General features: G+C 42.1%; 1 protein-coding gene across 4 annotated transcripts in view; it reads left to right on the top strand.

Moving 5' to 3' along the window:
- Nucleotides 1–19,289, top strand: part of fbxw5 (F-box and WD repeat domain containing 5) — a 53,467-nt gene extending 34,178 nt beyond the window's left edge. For all 4 annotated transcript variants that reach the window (XM_059994436.1, XM_059994434.1, XM_059994433.1 and 1 more), the window contains exons 6-9: nucleotides 5,492–5,957; nucleotides 13,413–13,560; nucleotides 14,010–14,222; nucleotides 16,406–19,289. In XM_059994436.1, coding sequence (XP_059850419.1) covers nucleotides 5,492–5,957; nucleotides 13,413–13,560; nucleotides 14,010–14,222; nucleotides 16,406–16,643 — 1,065 coding nt within the window. In that variant the 3' untranslated portion in view covers nucleotides 16,644–19,289. The remainder of the gene's footprint in view (nucleotides 1–5,491; nucleotides 5,958–13,412; nucleotides 13,561–14,009; nucleotides 14,223–16,405) is intronic.
- Nucleotides 19,290–19,960: the final 671 nt, after the last annotated feature.

Raw genomic sequence — 19,960 nt, 5'->3', positions numbered from 1 at the left:
CTCCATCAAATCAAGATTGTACACGGCCCCTACTTACAAATAACAGATATTCATTCCTGGAGTGGCTGCTGTGCGCTGCAGCACACCGCCATCTTGCATCGCCATCAGCACAGCCATCTGTGCCAAAGAATTCCCCAGATTCACCACCCTCTGACTAAATAAATTTTCCTCATCTTTGTTCTAAATGGACATCCCTCAATTCTGAGGCTGTCCCCTCTGGTCCTAGACTCCCCCATTATACGAAACATCTGGTCCATGTCCACTTCATCCAGACCTTTCAATTCAATAGGTTTCAATGATATATCCCCTCATTCTTCTAAACTCCTGCAAGTTCAAGCCCAGGGCCATCAAACATTCTTCATATGTTCACCCTTTCATTCCTAGGATCAGTCTCCTGAACCTCCTCTGGACTCTTTCCAATACCAGCATATCTTTTCTTTGATAAGGGGCCCAAAACTGCTCACAATACACCAGGTGCTGTCTGACCAATGTCTTGTAAAGCCTCAGCATTGCATTCTTGTTTTTATATTCTAGTCATCTCAAAATTAATGCAAATATTGCATTTGTCTTCCTTACCATTGACTCAACCTGCAATTTAACCTTTAGGGTATCCTGCATATGGACTGCCAAGTCCCTTTGTACCTCCTTATTTTTGAATTTTTTCCCCATTTACAAAGTGGTCCACACCTTTATTCCTTCTGCCAAAGTTCATGGCTATGCACTTCCCTATATTATATTCCATCTGCCATTTGTTTGCCCATTCCCATCTAACTCTTTGACCTACATAGAGTGCAGAGGAGATTTACAAGGATGTTGCCTGAATTGGAGGGTGTACCTTATGAGAATAGGTTGAGTGTACTTGGCCTTCTCTCCTTGGAGTGACGAAGGATGAGAGGTGACCTGATAGAGGTGTATATAATGATGAGGGGCATTGATCATGTGGATAGCCAGGGCTGAAATGGCTAACATGAGGGGACATAGTTTTAAGGTGCTTGGAAATGGGTACCAAGGGGATGTTAGGGTTAAGTTTTTCACATGAACAGTGGTGGGTGCATAGAATGCACTGCCGGCCACGGTGGTGAAGTGGAGCCTCTTGGATAGGTACATGGAGTTCAGAAAAATAGAGGGCTATGCACTAGGGAAATTCTAGGCAGTTTCTAGAGTAGGTTGTCCTGTGATGTGTTGTAAATTTTTATGTTTATGTTCTGTATGTTCTATATAAGTTGAAAAGAAAAGGCCCTTTTTATTCCTACTTTTTACCTCCTGCCAATCAGCCAATCTTCTATCCATTCTGCTACTTTTCCTGTAGTACCGTGGGCTCTTGAATTTGTGAAATAGACTCATTCTAGTTTTCATAATCATTCATTGCTTTGTCTGTCAATATCTTTGTAATCTTTCACAGCCATTATTGGTGGCAGCACCTGAAGCAGCTTAAACTAAGATCAAGAGTTCACTTGCTAAAGCACATTATCCCCCCTCCTTCAAGACACTTCTGTATCGTTGGTCCCAGAGTCATAAATTGGAATGGCATGGTATTGCAGTGGTTAGCACAATGCTTTACAGTACCAGTGATGTGGATTCAATTCCTGCTGCTGCCTGTAAGGAAGTTGTACGTTCTCCCAGGGTATGTCTGGATGTTTTGGTTTCCTCACACAGATATACTGATTGGTAGATTAGTTGGTCATTGTAAATTGTCCTGTGATTAGGCTAGGATTATACTGGGACATTTGTGGACAGCATGGCTCGAAGGCCCTATTCTGCACTGTATCTCAATAAATAAATAGCATTATACAATACAGAAATAGGTTCTTAGTCCCAACTGATCTCAACTGACCAACTAAGATTCTAATCTAAGCTAATCCTATTTGGCTGTATTTGGCCCGTCTCCCTCAAAACATTTTCTATCTGTCATATGTCCTAAGTGTCTTTTAATTGTTGTTAATGTACCTGCCTCAACTATTTCCTCTGGCAGTTCATTCCACACTCTGGGTGCAAAGATATTCCTCCTGTTTCAATTAAAATTTTCCCCTCCTGCCTTAAGCTTGTGTCTCCTAGTTCTTGATTTTCCTAACTCTCAGAAAAAGACTGAGTTCATTCACTCTAATTTATGTCTCTCATGGTTTTATATAGTTCTATAAGATCACCCATCTTTTCCAATGCTCCAATGAAAACACACCTGATGAACCTCCCTCCATTACTCAGGACCTTGAGCCCCATTCTCATAAATCTCCTCTGCCTTCTTTCCAGCTTAGTTGCGTTTTTCCGGAGTGACCAAACCTGAACAGACTATCGCAACCTCACCAGCGTCTTGTCCTGGAGTAATTTAAACTATAGAAAGTGACAGGTTCCTGGTTAAATACTAAGTAAGTAACAGGAACTGGTTTGCAGAGGCAAGTGTGAATTGAGGATTTGTTAGTAGAGAGTAAAAATATGCAAGACATTTTTGGTTTAAATGGTGAGAAATGTCTCAGGAATCAGTTCTTGAGCTCAGCTGCTCACGATCTATGTCTTTGTGTTTGTTGAAATCCTGAATTTTGGCTTGTTGCAGAAGATTAAAGGCACACGGGATCCACAATGGGTTGGTGAGTTGGATATAAAATTGGCTTGGTCATTGAAGATATAGGGTGGTGGTGGAGAGGTGTTATCTGTGATGGTCTACAAGAATTAGTGCCGTGACCTCTATGAACATATAAATGATTTGGATAGCAAGTTTACAGATGACACGGAAGTTGGTGAAGTTGGGGACAGTGAAGAGGGCTGTCAAAGAATATAGCAGTATATAAATCATTTGGAAATTTGTACAAAGAAATGGCAAATTGAGTAAATCTGTACATGAGATGTTGTATTTGGAAGTTCAAATGCAAATAGAAAATTCATAAGAGCATTGATTTACAGAGGGATCATGGGGTGCATAGCTTCCTGAAAGTGGGAACATTGAAAGTGAGTGGGGGGAAGAGGTTGATATTTCTCTTTGAACAGGTGCCATGGTTTTCTTTGTTTTGTGGCTGTCAGTGGGGAAGATGATCTCAGGGTTGTGTACTGCATATATACTTTGATAATAAATGTACTTTGAATCTTTGTAGTAGATGGGCTGATAAAGAGAACATACAACATGCTTGCCTTCATCAGTCAGTACACTGAGTACTAATGTCAAGAAGTCTCATTGCAGGTGCATAGAACTTTATTTAGGCCATATTTAGAGAATTATACACACTTCTGGTCCCACACCAGAACTTCAGGACTGACGAAGGGTCTCGGCCCAAAATGTCAACTGTGCTTCTTCCTATTGATGCTGCCTGGCCTGCTGCGTTCCACCAACATTTTGTGTGTGTTTCATGAAGATGTTGCCTGGATTGGAGAGTGTTAGTATGAGGAGAGAGTAGCCAAACTTAGATAGCTTTCTCTGGAGCATCGGAAGTTGAGGGGGAACCCAATAGAAATGTAGAAAATTCTAAGTCATAGATAGGGCAGACAGTTAGAGTCTTTCACAGGATGGAAATGCTAAATATTAGAACGGTCTAGATTTAAGATGAGGGGGGAAATGTTAAAAGAAGTTTCATGAGGTTTTTTTTTAACAGTGTTACAGGTACCAGGAACATATTATAGACAATAGACAATAGGTGCAGAAGTAGACCATTCGGCCCCTCGAGTCTGCACCGCCATTCTGAGATCATGGCTGATCATTCACTATCAATACCCAGTCCCTGCCTTGTCCCCATATCCCTTGATTCCCCTATCCATCAGATATCTATCTAGCTCCTTCTTGAAAGCATCCAGAGAATTGGCCTCCACCGTCTTCCGAGGCAGTGCATTCCACACCTCCAGAACTCTCTGGGAGAAAAAGTTCTTCCTCAACTCTGTTTTAAATAACTGACCTCTTATTCTCAATCCATGCCCTCTGGTACTGGACTCTCCCAACATCTGGAACATATTTCCTGCCTCAATCCTATCAAATCCTTTAATTATCTTAAACGTTTCAATCAGATCCCCTCTCAATCTCCTCAATTCCACTGTGTACAAGCCCACTCTCTCCAATCTCTCTGCGTAAGACAGCCCTGCCATCCCAGGAATCAACCTAGTGAATCTACGCTGCACTTCCTCAATTGCCAGAATGTCCTTCCTTAAACCTAGAGACCAAAACTGTACACAATATTCCAGGTATGGTCTCACCAGGGCCCTGTACAAATGCAAAAGGACATCCTTGCTCTTGTACTCAATTCCCCTTGTAAAGAAAAATTACAAATTACATTTGTCAAGAAAAATGTTAGAAGTTGATATGATAAAGACGGACACAAAAAGCAGACAGGAAATAGATCAATACAGACCACATGCAGGCAGTTGGGATGAATTAGATTGGCATCATGGTCAGTGTTGACATGGTGGGTTTAAGGATCCGTCCCTGTGCTGTACTATTATGTATTCTACCATTTAGATTAAACAGTCAATTAAAATACATCTAAATCTACAAAACTGAGAATGTGATAGAGAAGCTATGGGGGATATAAAGAGGCTAAATGAATGAGTAAGGATGTGATGATATAGAATGTAGAAAAATATTAGGTCATTTTTGGAAAAAACTTGGAGTATTTGAAAGCTGTTGGCACTTAGAAGGCCCAGGGTGACATTGACATAAGTCACACAGTTACTTCACAGCAAGCACTTCAGAAGGCTTTTATATGCGTTTAATTACGTAAAGCTCTGTTAAGAGTGCATCTGGAATATTGCATACTGCTCTCTGTCCTTTTTTTTCGGAGGAGGAGTACAGTTAAAGTTAATCCCCTACCTGGGATAGGAGGGGAGAAGGTTTATATAAATTACACAGCCTGTCTTTAAAAGAATGATGGATAAGCCCTTTGGATCTGGCAAAGTTCTTTTCAGGGTAAATACCGCAATGATGATTCACCTTGTTGGAGTCAAGACCTGGGTTGGTCATTTAAGGAAGGAAATGAAAAGAAATGCATTAATTTGGAGTGTGATGAGTCTTTGGAATTTGCTTGTGTGTTTGAATCAGAGGGTGAAAGATTTTTAGGGACTGAGGGAATATAACACTGAGGTGAAAGATTGGAGACAATTTATTGAATAATAGGCAGATGCAAAATGCCCAATGGCTGCCTAATTCTGCTTAATTGTTCACCTCCTTCTGTTCCTCTTCCCGTGCTCAGCCTCTGCATGTCCATCATTCACCGTGACAACCTACAGCCTTCTGCTTCTGTCTCACAGAGAAGCCCAACAGATCCTTACCCAGTACAACCCTCCTCTATCACTTAGAACTTCATCCTCCTTTTCCACGCTCATAAACTATTAAATTTCTTTTAGTATCCTGCTCTGAAGAAAGGTCATTGATATTACACTAAAACAGAGATGCTCTCTGTAGCTCATTTTCCCAGCTCCCCTTCCCTCCCCTGTCCACTGGCTATCAAGCTGTCTAGTTTACACAACAGTAGCAATGCAGTGCCTAATGATGCCCTCTCTCTCCCTTTCCTCACACTAGGATATTGAATCGGAAAATATAAACGTGGTGAAGAGACTGTTTCAGCTGCAGAACCGGAACGCCAGCACCATTCGCACAGTGATGGTGGCAGACTGCAGCAGACATAACAGTCCGGATCTTCTGCTGGGCTTCGAGGAGCAGGGACTCAGTTCATCACCTCGGGTGTTTTACCTGGGTAGCGACAGCGAGGACGAATGTTACAACAAGCTGAAGCACAGCAACGAGAGTGCAAGTGAGCTGGAGGCTGGTGTGCGGAATAGTGCAGAGATAGAGGCAAACATGGACACTATAGGGCTCCAGCCTCTGTTAGATGAGAAGCAGCTGGAGGCACGAGTGGCAGATCTTTTTCTACAGGCCAAGACAAAGTCTACAGACATGGATATCCTATCAGAGTGTCAGGAAACTCAAAACAAGAAGTACTTGATCTTCACCACAGGAAGCCTTACCTACACTCCCCACCAGATAGGTAGGTTCCAGGTGCCACACCTGTACCAAGGTGAGGCCTGTCCTATCACAATGTATTCGGCAAGGTAACTTTTGCATGTGTATAACAGGTTTAAAGAAATGATTTGTTTTGAAGTAACTGATGAGGTTTGGGGAGGGTCCATATAAAATGACAATGAGTGACATAGGGCCTGTTAAGAGTAAAAAACAATAGTTCGTGAAAAAGGAAATTGTTAAGCAGTGCATTAAAGGAGGTTAGACTTGGAGAGGTAATTCCAGAGTTAGTATGTTGGTGGCGTAAGGTACCATTACCAGTGGTGGAGCAATTAAATTAGTGGTTGTGCAAGAGGGAAGAAATGGATGAGGGTCCTGACAATTTTCTGTCGTCCATATGATTCCTTTAAGTTACATAAAGTTACTGTACATAACCCCAGCTCTCCACCTACTTGCAACAAAAGTAATAATGTAATCATGGAGAAAATTTATCTTCAGAGATCCTGGGTAAACTAAATTTGCATAATTATTGAGGATCTTGTTCTTGGAATGCATTGATAGTTATTCTAGAATAACCTTTTGAAGAACTGCACTTTTAGATCTAGTGTTGTGCAAAGAGACGGCATTAATATAACAACATATAGTTGAAAGTCAAGGAAAAACTCTTAATTTGTTAGTGAGTTTGAAAGTGACATAAGCAATTCAAGATTTGGTTCTTAAATCAGAATAAATTGCATTGGTATAAGGAGGATAGTTACAGAGGCGGAATGGCAAAACTGGGTTAAAAAGATCAGAATGGTGATCTGCAGAGCCTGTTTCTGTCCTATATGACTCTGACTCCATGGATCTATCAAGGTAAATAAGGACTGGCCTATGTTGGAAGATATGAGCCAAGTTATACTAAGGACTCAAATCTTCAGTAGGAAAAGTGGTCCAATTGTAGCTAACAAGTTAAAATAACATTAGATTTGGTTAGAGGCTTATAAATGTCACTGTCAGTATTTAGGTTGAGTATTGGGAGCACTTTAGAATTCAGTAAAAGATGAGAAAGGTAATTGAAGGAGATAAATCAGAGTATGAAAGTAAACTTGAATGGACATAAAAATGAAGGTGAAAGCTTCTGTAATGTTGGGGGAAAATTGACAAGGCCGGTATTTAATGCCCATCACCAAGCCTCTCCTCTAAAACCTAAGCCTTCTAGTTTTTAATACCTTTGCTATGGGGAAACATTTCCTAGTACCCTATTCATGTTGCTCATAATTTTGTATACCTCTAGCAGATCTTCTCTCAGCCTCCTCCACTCCAAGGAAACTAAACATACAGTACCTCACCCAGTACCCCCTCCTTACTGAAATGCACCATCCCAGGCAATACCCTGGTAATCTTCCATTCCTTCTCCAGTGCTATCACACCCTTCCTGTAGTATGATGACTACTCCAGCTGTGGCTTTCAAAGTTTTATAAAGTGTTACACTACTTACCTGTTCTTATACATAGTGCCCTGCCTTTTTCACCCCTTTTATCCATGCTGCCACTTTCGGGGATCCTTGGTTTTGAACACCAAGGTTCCTCCATTCCTCATGTTCACTAGGCTGTACCATTTATTGTGTATGTCCTGTCCTTGTAGACCTTCTTAGCATCAGCTCATACTTACCTGAACTAAACTCAGTCCATTTTACCAAGTGATCCACCCCATTCTATAGCCTAACTCTTTGATTTTTGTTCTTGTCTGCAAACTTCTTTCATTCATAACTAAATTGTTAATGCATACTACAAATAATAAGGGTCCCAGCACAAATCCCTGTGGTACATCACTGGTAACAGGCTTTTGATCACAATTACAGCCCTCCTCTGCTGCCTCCTGTTGGGAGTTCAAATAAGGTTGGACATGGACAGTAAATGGTAGGGCAATAAGGAATGATGAACAGAGCGAGGAAAACAAAACGCTGGGGGAGCTCAGTTTGTCAGATCATAGCTATGGAGAGGGCCAACATTTCAGGCTGTGACCGTTTATCAGGATTGGAAAAGGAAGGAGGAAGAAGCCAGAGTAAGGAGGTGGGAGGAGGGGAAGGAGTACAAGCTGGAAGTTGGTGAATAGGTGAGGGGGAAGTTAGGGGTGTACAGTGAGAAGCTGGGAGATGAGGGGTGGAAGTAAAGGGCTGAAGAGGAAGGAATGGTATAGGAGAGGAGAGTAGACCATGGGAGAAAGGGGAGGACGAGCGGCACCAGAGGAAGGTGATAGGCAAGTGAGGAGAAGACAAGGAATAAGAGGGGAACCAGAATGGGGAATGGAAAAGCAGAAGGTGGGGGGGGGGATAAATTACTGGAAGTTGGAGAAATCTTTGTTCATGCTGTCAAGTTGGAGGCTACCCAGGCAGAATATGAGTTGTTGCTCCTTCAGCTTCAGAGTGGCTCAACATGGCAGTAGAGGAGGCCGTGGAATGACATGTTATATAGAAATGGGGAGTGGAATTAAAATGATTGGGCACTTGGAAATTCTCCCTGTTGTAGTCTGACTGAAGGTACATGACAAAGTGGTCCTCCTGGTCTACTTCAGGTCTCATCGAGGCAGAGGAGGCTGCACCAGGAATATCGGATACAGTTGATGGTTCTGACAGACTTACAGGTGAAGTGTTGACTCACCTGGGAGGACTATTTGGGGCTCTGAAAAGGAGTGTGGAAGGAAGTGAATAGGCAGGTTGGCACTTGTGCTGCTGCAGAGATGAGTGCCAGGAAGAACAGCTGGGAGGGACAAATGGACAAAGGAATCACTGAGAGAGCGATCCCTGCAGAAAGCAGAGAGTGGGGGTGAGTAAGATGTGTTTTGTGGTAGGATCCTGTTGAATAGGTTAGAAGTTGCAGTGACTGATGTGCTGGATGTGGAGGCTCATGGGGTGGTGGGTAAGGACAAGAGGAAGTCTATGCTGGAAGATTGTGTGAGGGCAGATGTCAGAATCATAGACTCATAGAAATCTACAGCACAGTACAAGCTCTTCAGCCCACAATGTTGTGCCGACCATGTAACCTGCTCTAGATACTGCCTAGAAATACCCTACCGCATAGCCCTCTGTTTTTCTAAGCTCCATGTACCTAAGAGTCTCTTAAAAGACCCTATTGTATCTGCCTCTATCCGCAGTACACACACACCCACCACTCTCTGTAATAAAAAAAAACTTACTGCTGACATCCCCCTTGTACCTACTTCCAAGCACCTTAAAACTATGCCCCTCGTGTTGGCCATTTCAGCCCTGAGAAAAGACCTCTAGCTATCCACATGATCAGTGCCTCTCATCATCTTATACACCTCTACCAGGTCACCTCTCAACCTATTCTCATACGGCATGCTCTCCAATCCAGGTGACATTCTTGTAAATCTCGTCTTCACTCTCTCTATAGTATCCACATCTTTCGTGTAATGAGGTGACCAGAATTGAACACAGTTCTCCAAATGGGGTCTAACTAAGGTCTTGTATAGCTTTAACATTACCTCATGGCTCTTGAACTCAATCCCATGGTTGTCACACCATATGTTGCCTTAACAACAGTCAACCTGTGCAACATCTTTGAGTGTCCTATGGACACAGACCCCAAGATCTCGTTGATCCTCCACACTGCCAAGATTCTTACTATTAATGATATTTTGTCTTCAAATTTGACCTATCAAAATGAACCACCTCACACTTACCTGGGTTGAACTCTTATCTGCCACTTCTCAGCCCAGTTTTGCATCTTATCGATGTCCCACTGTAACCTCTGACAGCCCTCCACACTATCCATAACACCCCCAACTTTTGTGTCATCATCAAACTTACCAACCCATCCCTTCTACTTCCTCATCCACTACACTATCACTAAGAGGAAGGATCCCAGAATAGATCCCTGAGGCACACCACTGGCTACCGACCTCCATGCAGAATACAATCCATCTACAACCACCCTTTGCCTTCTGTGATCCAATTGTTGATCCACAAAGCAAGGTCTCCTTGGATCCCATGCCTTATACTTTCTGAATGAGCCTATCAAATGCCTTACTGAAATCCATATTCACTATGTCTACGGCTCTACCTTCATCAACGTGTTTTGTTACCTCCTAAAAAATTCAGTTGGACTTGTAAGGCACAACCTGCCCTTGACAAAGCCATGCCGACTATCCCTAATCAGATTATGTCTCTCCAAATGAGAAAAGGAAGGAAATACGAGTGAGGGCAGCATCAGTGGTGGAGGAAGGGAATCCCCATTTGTTGGAGGATGAGGATATTTCAGATTTTCAGGAAAGGAAATCGTCCTGAGAACAGATGCGGCAGAGATAGAGGAACTGAGAAAAGAGAATGGCAGTTTTACAAGTGACAAGATGGGAAGAGGTAGTAGGTTTATAAAGTATATCAGTAGCAGTCTGTCTCCAGAGATGGAGAAAGGAGAGAGAGGTGTCAGAAATGGACCATGTGAATTTAAGGGTGGAAACTGCAGGCAAAGTTGATGAAATTGACAAGCTCAGCATGAGTGCCTGAAGCAGCACCATTAAAATCGTCAGTGCAGCTTAGGAAGAGTTGGGGAGCATTACCAGTGAAGGCTTGGAACACAGGAACTTTTCCATATGTTAAATGAAAAGGTAGGCATAGCTGGTGCCTGTGGCTGCAGCTTGGAGCAAGTGGGAGGAGCCAAAACGAGGAACTGTTGTTTGTGAAGACTAGTTCTAGATGGAGAAGGATGTTGGGGAGGGGAACTAGTTAGGTCTGTTGTCTACAAAGAAGTGGAGAACTTTAAGGCCTTCTTGATGGGGGATAGAAATGTATAGGGACTGGATATTCATGGTGAAAATGAGGCATTCAGGTGCAGGAAACTGAAAGGTGTTAAAGAGATCAGGAAATTATGAATTGTCATGGATGCAGGTAGTAAGGGCATGAACCAAGGTGGATAAAATGGAGTGTCTAGCTATCCATTCACTTAATCTATGCATCTTATTATCATGTACACCTCCATTAAGTCACCTCTCATCCCCCTTTGCTCCAAAGAGGAAAAACCCTAGCTCAGTCAACATATCCTATAATACAAACTCTCCAAACCAGGCAGCACCCTGGTAAATCTCCTCCGCACCTTCTCTAAAGCTTCCACATCCTTCCTATAATGAGGTGACAAGAGCTGAACACACTATTCTAAGAGTGGTCTAACCAGGGTTTTGTAGAACTGCAACAATACCTCTTGGCTCTTAAACTCAATCCCACGTCTAATGAAGCCCAACACTTCACAACCCTATCAACTTGTGTGGCAACTTTGATGGATCTATGGAAGTGGACCCTATGATCCCTCTGTTCCTTCACACTTCCAAGTCTCCTGTCATTAGCCCTGTTGTTTGTCTTCAAATTCGACTTTCCAGAGTGAATCAATTCACTGTTTTCCAGGCTGAACACCATTTGCTACTTCTCAGCTCGGAACTACATTCTGTCAACGTCCAGTTGAAACCTATGACGACCTTTTACACTATCCACAACTCCATCAACCTTCAAGTCATCTTCAGACTTACTAACCCACCCTTCCTCTTCCTCATCCAAATAATTTATAAAAATCATAGAATATGGGTCCCAGAGCAGATCTCCAGGCAGAGTATATCTACCCTCTGCCTTCTTGGGCAACCCAATTCTGAATTCACAGAGTCAGATTTTCCTGGACCACTTTCCTCCTGTCTTTTCTGAATGAGCCTATCATGGGGAACCTTATCGATTCCTTTACTGAGATCCATATGCCCCACATCCACAGCAGTACCTTCATCAATATGCTTAGTAACATCCTCAAAGAATTCAAGCAGGCTCATGAGGCATGACCTGCCCCTCTCAAAGCCATGCTGATTATCCATAATCAGGCTATGTTTCTTCAAATGCTTGTACATTGTTGTTTCTAAGAATCTTCTCCAATAGTTTGCCCACCACTGAAGTAAGACTCACTGGTCTGTTATTCCCATGGCTAACCCTACTCTCTATTTTGATAGAAGGAATACATTCCTACTCAATTTTTCCATAAATTTTTATCTCCTTGCTTATCACTGGTGCACTGAAAATAAACCCAGTACATCAAGGATCATCTCATCCATTCATGCATCCTAATTTTACGCTTTACTCCATTTCAGTGTTATTTCATGTTGCTCTGTGATAAACCAGTGCAGACAGACCCTGGGATACTAAGGGTTCTGTTCCTGAGAACTCTCGCTGTTTAATTTTTTTATCTTCCTAAATCCAGAAAGTTATTTCAGTGTAAGCTATTAACATGAACAATTATCTGTTGTCTTCCCCGTGTAGTTACAATGGTACAGAATTAGTGTTCTACGTCTCAGGGTTGGTTTTGATGGCCTTACAGTATCAATAGATATTACTTTGTTTTCTAGTGTTTTAGGAGCATCAATAGAAGAGATTGCTTTATCAGTTTCCAAAATAATTCTCTCTAACTGGCCTTCTGCAGTGAACCAGCAAATCTATTCTTAAAGATCATAGTGTAATTTGATTACTGCAGGGGTATCTTTAAACAGTTATATACACAAAATGCTGGAGGAACTCAGCAGGTCAGGCAGCATCCATGGAAATGAACAGTTAACATTTTTGGCTGAGAACCTTCTTCAGGACTGAAAGGTAAGGAGCAAGATACCAAAATAAGGGAGGAGAAGGATAGCTAGAAGGTGATAAGTGAAGCCAGGAGGGTGGGAACTGTAAAGGGCTGGAGATGCAGGAATGTGATAGGTGAGGAGAGTGGACTGTAGGAAAAAGGGAAGAATGAGAGACACCAAAGGGAGGTGATAAGCAGGTGAGAAGTGGTAAGAGACCAGGGTGAGGAATAGAAGGGGGGGGGGGAATTTTTTTTACCAGCATAAGAAATTGATATTCATACCATCAGATTTCTTGTGTGTAAGCTTTAAACAGTTTTCTGTTCGGAAGATTGGTTGACTTTTGAATGAACTAATGACCCCTGTTTCTTCTGAAGACATTTGCACTTCTGTAACTGATTTTCCTGTTTGAAAAAAAAATCATTTAAAAGTATTGGAAGAACTTCTGTAAGTCCATAGCCTGTGGAACCCCTGTAATGATAAATTTTCAATCCTCATTAAGATCAGTGTTTATGGATGAGAATGAAATGTGTAATTGGAATTCCTACGAGTGGCTTTGTCCAATATGACAGATAAATAAGACACAATTTGTTCTCATACCATGTTTTATTTTTGTTTAACAAGTTCAAGCTTTCACATTATTTCCTCCATAAAAATGATTGGAGTTCTTTTGTTTCTTCTTGAAGTTTTTGTCCTGTTTCAATGTTCAGACAAATATGTGAAGAGACTCTATTTAGCCACGTATGTATGGATCCTGCAATATTGTAACAGGAAGGGAGAAATAATGTTGGAGAACAAAACATCCGGAAAAGCTGTAAATTGACAGCCACTTAAAGCAGATGGAGTTTTTTGTGGACATGTAAAGAGATGTGAATTTTACTTTTTGATATTTCAGGTATTAAACAAATATTGCCTCATCACATGACAACAACAGGTCCAGTACTGGGAGAAGAACGGAGTTCTAGTGAGTTCTTTGATCCTTTGGACCACACGATTGATGTCCATGGTCACATCATTGGAATGGGTCTGTCTCCAGACCACAGGTAAGTCCTTCAGTCAGTCTCCAAACCACAGTCCAGTCCTGTTATACACTAGGCAATGAGCACAGCTATTCTACTATTCATTGACTTTGACCAGGATATACCCACACACAACATCTAAGCATTCATTGACATGTATAATACTTGAAATAAATGTTTGGTGGGTTAGTTAAGAAGGGCAGCTAAAGACAGACAGTGTAGTAGGTTGGCTGTTTAGGATTAATGTGAGGAGGATTTTTTAAATTAGATTAGTTTTCTTTGAAATTCTCAATGCCAGGAATGTTTTTTCAAAAAGAAAATCAATTGGAAATGTGATATTGAGATATGATGGCAGCCCATTCCTTAGTGTTGTTTCTACGCCAAGCCACAAGAGTCCTGGCTGAGTGTGTGTCCAGGTTCTTTGTGTCATGGACTCTGTGCTGGATTTGATGTTGCACTGTGCTACCTTTCAGGTATTTATATGTGAACAGTCGTGCCTGGCCCAAAGGCTGTGTCATCAGTGATCCCATGAACCCTCCGCCCATTGCTGAAGAAATTGATATACACGTATTTGACTTGAAGACAATGCAGGAAGTAACACAGACCCTGCGGGCACATACTGCTTACACTCCCAATGACGAATGCTTCTTCATCTTCTTGGATGTCAGCAGGGATTATGTTGCCAGGTAAACTTACTGGTTCCTTTCAATCCACGTCGCCTGAGTGTTCTGCAGTTCCTGCCTTGAAAGTATATTCCTGATACCATCCAGCCCACTTACTGGCCACTACCTCTGGTCCATGACCATATAGTCAGGTGATAACGACTGCAAAGTGAATTGTTGCCAGACGGGGCAACTTGTATCCAAAAAGAAACTGCTACTAAATTTTCAGAGATCAATAACACATCAAGGAAATGCACTAAACAAAATGAAAGTGTCTTAAAGTAGTGTTAACATTTTTCTCAGTGTGCGGTTCATGATAAATTGGACTTGGATAGAAATTGTGCATCTGGAGAAGGCAATTCATACTAGATTACCCTCTGTTAGGGCAAGGTTCCTGCTACATGGGGACATGCATGCACTCCAAATGATTATTGGGTACCACCGTAGTGTAGTAGTTAGTGCAATGCGATTACAGCTTGGGATGTTCTTAAGTTCAGAATTCAATTCCAGCGCCATTCTGTGTCCTCTCCATGGAATGCATGGGTTTTCCTCGGGTGTAATGGTTTCCTCCCACAGTCCAAAGACATACCAGATAGGCTAATTGTTCATTGTAAGTTGTCTGGTGATTAGGTTAGGGTTAATAATCAGTGTTGTGGGATTGCTGAGGCAGTGTGGCTTAAATGGCCTATTCTGTGCTATGTCTCTAAATAAAATAAATACAATTTATGACCAACAATAGCTTTGCCCAGTATTAGATGTAGCATTTGAAATCACTCCCTTAACATAAAGGCTAATCTAGCAGCCTCTGGAGGAAAATGTATGACGGTCTGTGCTGTGCATTGATTGAAGTTCTGTTAGATTGAGTTTAGGATTAGGGAGATGGTGATGATGAGGGGAGGGTGAGCTATCCATGACTGATTGAAGTCTGTATTAGGGAAGGGTTTGTACTAGATCACAATCAGCACTTTTTAGGTTCTCTTTGTGGGATGTGGCTGTCGATGGCAAGACTTTAGTTGTTATTCAAGGTCAATGCCTGTAATTCTCTGCGCTGCACCCCTGCTCTCTACCACTGCACTGTCAACTCTGGTGATCTGTTCTCATGTGACAGTGTGCTATGGCATCATGGTAGAGAGGTCTGAAGAGTCAGCTGAAAAATATGGTTCTGTAAGTACAACTGCATTAGACTTTTGCTAGACAAGCCTTGAAAAAGCACTTCCAATATAGGAACTAGCTCCAGCTGTTTATGATGAATTGACTTCATTTGTGAAAGCAATCTGTGATAAATTAGTCTCTGTGTTGCAGATTGGAGCATGTTGGTTCGATTGTGAGGTGTATCAGAACTTGGTCTTATATGGGGATGGGATGGGTTGTAATATGTCTGTGTTGGGGCTGGTCTGTCAGAGCTTGGAGTTATTCTGTGCAAATGGAAAGACCAACGATTGTACAGTAAGTATAATCATGGCAGATGGAGTTCTTTGTGTATGGATGTATTCTGGGAGCTGAACATGGAAAGACATGTCACTTGTTTTTCAAATTCATGACCTTGGCACCCACGTGCACAGATCCACAACACATATTATTGTTTTCCCTTGAACTACCTCAATGTACTGATGAAATTCTTTGGATGGCATGTAAAACAGTTTTTCACGGTACATGTGACTAGAATAATCAGCCAATCAACCTATTCAAAAGGACATTGGTTACCCAAGTTAATAAAGAGAGGAACAACCTCTAGGTTTATCATGCTAGGGTTATAAATCAAGAGTTGTTTGTAAGCAGAGGACATGGATTCAAAATTAATGGATAAATATGCAGAGGAGGCACGTTTTCCAGTCACAATCACAGGCCTTTTCTATGACACAGAAACATATAATGGAAACAGGCCCTTTATCTAATTGAGTTTAAGCTGACCATCAACAGCATTTTAAACTAACATTAACTCCACTATTTGAAATCTCACATTTTCACACACTCTCCAGAGATTCTCTATCCACTTACACTGGGGTAATCTTCAAAGGCCAATGTCTCTGGGATGTGTGAAGAAACCAGATCAAACAGGGGAAACCTACACAGTCATGGGAGAATGTGCAGTCTCCACACAGACACCACCAGAGGTCAGGATTGAACCAAAATCTCTGGAGCTGAAGTGAAAATGTTAACTCGTGTGGCAGCTGTTTACTTTCTCCATGTTTTCTGTCTCACTCTAGTGGTGCTGAGGACCGACATGGCTACATCTGGGACAGGCACTACAACATCTGCTTGGCAAAGCTACAGCACGAGGATGTGGTGAATTCTGTGGCCTTCAGCCCGGTGGACCAAGAAATGTTGATCACGGCCAGTGATGACTGCACATTGAAAGTTTGGCGTTCACCACGCATTATGCGTATCATCAGCACCAAGCCCACCCACAAGAAATTCTCCTTCTTCTGGCTCAATAAGAAGTGACTGAGTCATGGGCCAGGAAAACTGGTTGAGAGGTTGATGGCTAAAGGAGGAAGGAGAGGTTACTCTGGGTACCTGTAGCTAATACTACTGTACTCGTCCAGATGACTTCAAATTTTCAGGACAGTGGTTACAGAGGAGAGAATATCAAAATTCATTTGAGCTTTCTGAATTGTGCTTTCAAGTCCCTCAGACATGCAGTCAGTCCATGTTGAATGAATCTGAAGATAAATGCTTCTAACCAACTACAGCAGGACATTGACTTAATTTGCATGTCTTCTCAGATCAGCAAATAGTGCTTGCCAGCTGTTCTTCCCAAACTGGTGCCACGTAGCTCAACAGTTCAGTTCAACTGAGGTTCCTACTCCCACTGCAGCCTTACAAGTGGAGCCTACAGATAAGTTAACTTGGAACGGTGTAAAGAATAACTGAAAACACTTGACTCTCTGGGTTGAAACTCTGTATTTAAAACTGGGCTTGCTTTCTGGGTATTATAATTCTATTCTAAAATGTACAGCTGTTGGTTCATTCTAATTTCAGAATGTTCTGTAGACAATAAATGGATTCACGAAGTTTCACTGTTCAGTGCAATAGTTCACAATGGTTAAGATGTTGTACTGCTGTCAAGAGATAGTCCTGCAACAGTACACACTAAGCACTGCAGCACATACAAAATACTGGAGGAACTCAACAAGTTGGGTATCACCTGTTGAGCAGAATAATAACTTGTCCATTACCTCCCTCTGGTTCCCTTTCTTCCTTTGGGCTAATGTCCCCTATTAGATTATCTCCTCTGCCTAGCTCCCCTCCCCCACCTCCTTATTCTGGCTTCTGCTCCCTTTTCCAGGTCTTGGACTGAAATATCAACTGTTTGTTCCCATCCATGGATGCTGCCTGACTTGCTGAATACCTCCAGTATTTTGTGTGGAGCTCAGATAGTGAGATCTAGTTTGACCACTTAAGTTGTTTCAAATATGTAAATAAATAAAACTTGGTATCATGAAAAATTGGTATTAATGTGCATGGATGTAAAATCCCAGATGGGAGGAAAGCTGGCAGCCTTCCCTCTCTAGTCTCCTATAAACTTCACTCCCACAATGAGGTTGATTCTCACTTGCCCTGGCAAACTGGTCAATTGTCCCAAATATGGAAATAGTAGATAAAACCTATTACTAACATGGACAACTGAAGCAAGGTACCCATATCCCCAGAAAACATTTCAAATACTCTGTCGGTATATAATGATCAGAATTGAAAACTGCTTCCCTTGCTCAGGGATGTAACTGAAATGAATACTTGTATAATGTGAAAACAGGTGCTTTGGTCTACTTACTGTCAGACACACACACACACCAAATCCACTTTGATATACACCCATTTACAAGGGCTAATTAACCAATCATCTGCATGTGGTGGAGGAAATTCAAAGAGAACAAGCAAACTCTCTACCATCAGCAACAGGGGTCAGGACTGAACCCTTTACTTCCTGTGCCGCTATACTGTCTCCATGCTCTTTGAATACACTTAAATCTGCACTGTCATTCTTATTTTTAAATGCAAGTTATCTCCTCAATAGTTTTTAATTTTTTTTTTCCAGAATCAGTGCTTTACTAGCAGTGGCAGTTATTGCCCATATCTAACTACCCTTGAGAAGATTGTGTTGAACCATCTTGAAGTGGATCAGTCAATCAGTCATCATTGTGCCAAACTTGTAAGATGTTCAAGTGAAAGTGCATAAAGGATTGGTTTAAAAAAAAGCAGAACTATACGTCAATCAATATGTCACTTAAAATGAAACTTCACCTTCTAGCGTAGAGCATGAAATATGAAGAACAGTGAAGAATAAGCACAAAATCCCATTGCACACAAAGACGGAAGAAGTTAGTCATTTCTTTCACTACTAGTGATGATACACGGAAAGTTAAAACATTTGTCATGGGAAGTTCACAACTACAGATGCGCTGGGCTGTTCACACCACTCTCTACAGTGTCCTGTGATTAAGGGAGGTACAGTTCCTATACAGGTAGTGATACAGTCAATCAAGATGCTCTCAATTGTGCCCCTATAGAAAGTTAGAATTGGGGGCCCAAACCAAACTTAAAACATCTGAGGTGAAAGAGGCACTGTTGTGCCGTTTTCACCACACAGCTGGTATGTACAGACCACGTGATGTGGATGCCGAGGAACTTGAAGCTGTTTACCCTCTCAACCCCAGGTACATTGATGTCAATAGGGATTAGCTCGTCTCCATTCCTCCTGCAATCCACAACCTGCTCCTTTGTTTTTGTGACATTGAGGGAGAGGTTTTTTTTCTTGACACCGCTGTATCAGAGAGCTGACTTACTCCCTGTAGGCCATCTCGTTATTGTTCGAGATAAGGTCAATCAATGTTGTGTTGTCGGCAAATTTAATTAGATTATATCCAATGACTGCCTCCACAGCTATCTGTGGTAATAAACTCCACAGACTCACCACCTGCTGACTAAAGACAGTTCTCAGTTCTATTCTCAAGGAACATCCTTCTATTCTGAGACCGTCTCCTCTGGTACTAGACTCTCCCACTACTGTAACAACCTCTCCAGATCCACTCTTATCTAGGCTTTTAATGTTGTGGGTTTCAATGAGCTTCCTCTTCTCTTCTCCGCCCCCCCCCCCCCCCAACCCCACCCATCTATCTAAACTCCAATGAGTGAATACAGATCCTGTACCATCAAATACTCATATTAATTCTTTATCCCTGGGATCATTTTCGGCTCCATTTTTAACCTCCCCTACACCCTCTCTAAATGACAAAGAGAAATGGAAATAGGCAGAGCAGAGAACCCCTGTGGCCATCCCCCTCAAAAACAAGTATACCGCTTTGGATACTTTTGTGGCAGAATGACCTCCCAGGAGAATGCCACAGTGACCAGGTTACAAGCACTGAGGATGGGTCTGTGGTGCAGAAGTAAGAGAGAGAGAAAGGAGCAGTAGTGATAGGGGACTCGATAGTGAGGGGAACAGACAGGAGATTCTGTGGACCTGAACGGGACACCCAGATGAAATGTTGCCTCCCAGGTGCCAGGGTCAGGAATATCTCAGACTGCATCCACAACATTTTGGAGAGGGAGGGGGAGCAGCCAGATGTCTTGGTACATATTGGTACCAATGACAGGAAGGAAAAGCAATGAAGTCTTGAAAAGAGAATTTAGCTGGGTGGAAAGCTGAGAAGCAGGACCTCCAGGGTAGTAATTTCTGGATTGCTGCCTGTGCCACATGCCAATGAGGGTAGAAACAGGATGATATGGCAGATGTGCCTGGCTGAGAAGCTGGTGCAGGG

Source organism: Hypanus sabinus, chromosome 18 (genome assembly GCF_030144855.1).
Source record: "Hypanus sabinus isolate sHypSab1 chromosome 18, sHypSab1.hap1, whole genome shotgun sequence".
Lineage (NCBI taxonomy): Eukaryota > Metazoa > Chordata > Chondrichthyes > Myliobatiformes > Dasyatidae > Hypanus > Hypanus sabinus.
Note: the sequence above shows the minus strand (reverse complement) of the source record. Positions and strands in the feature narration are given on the sequence as shown.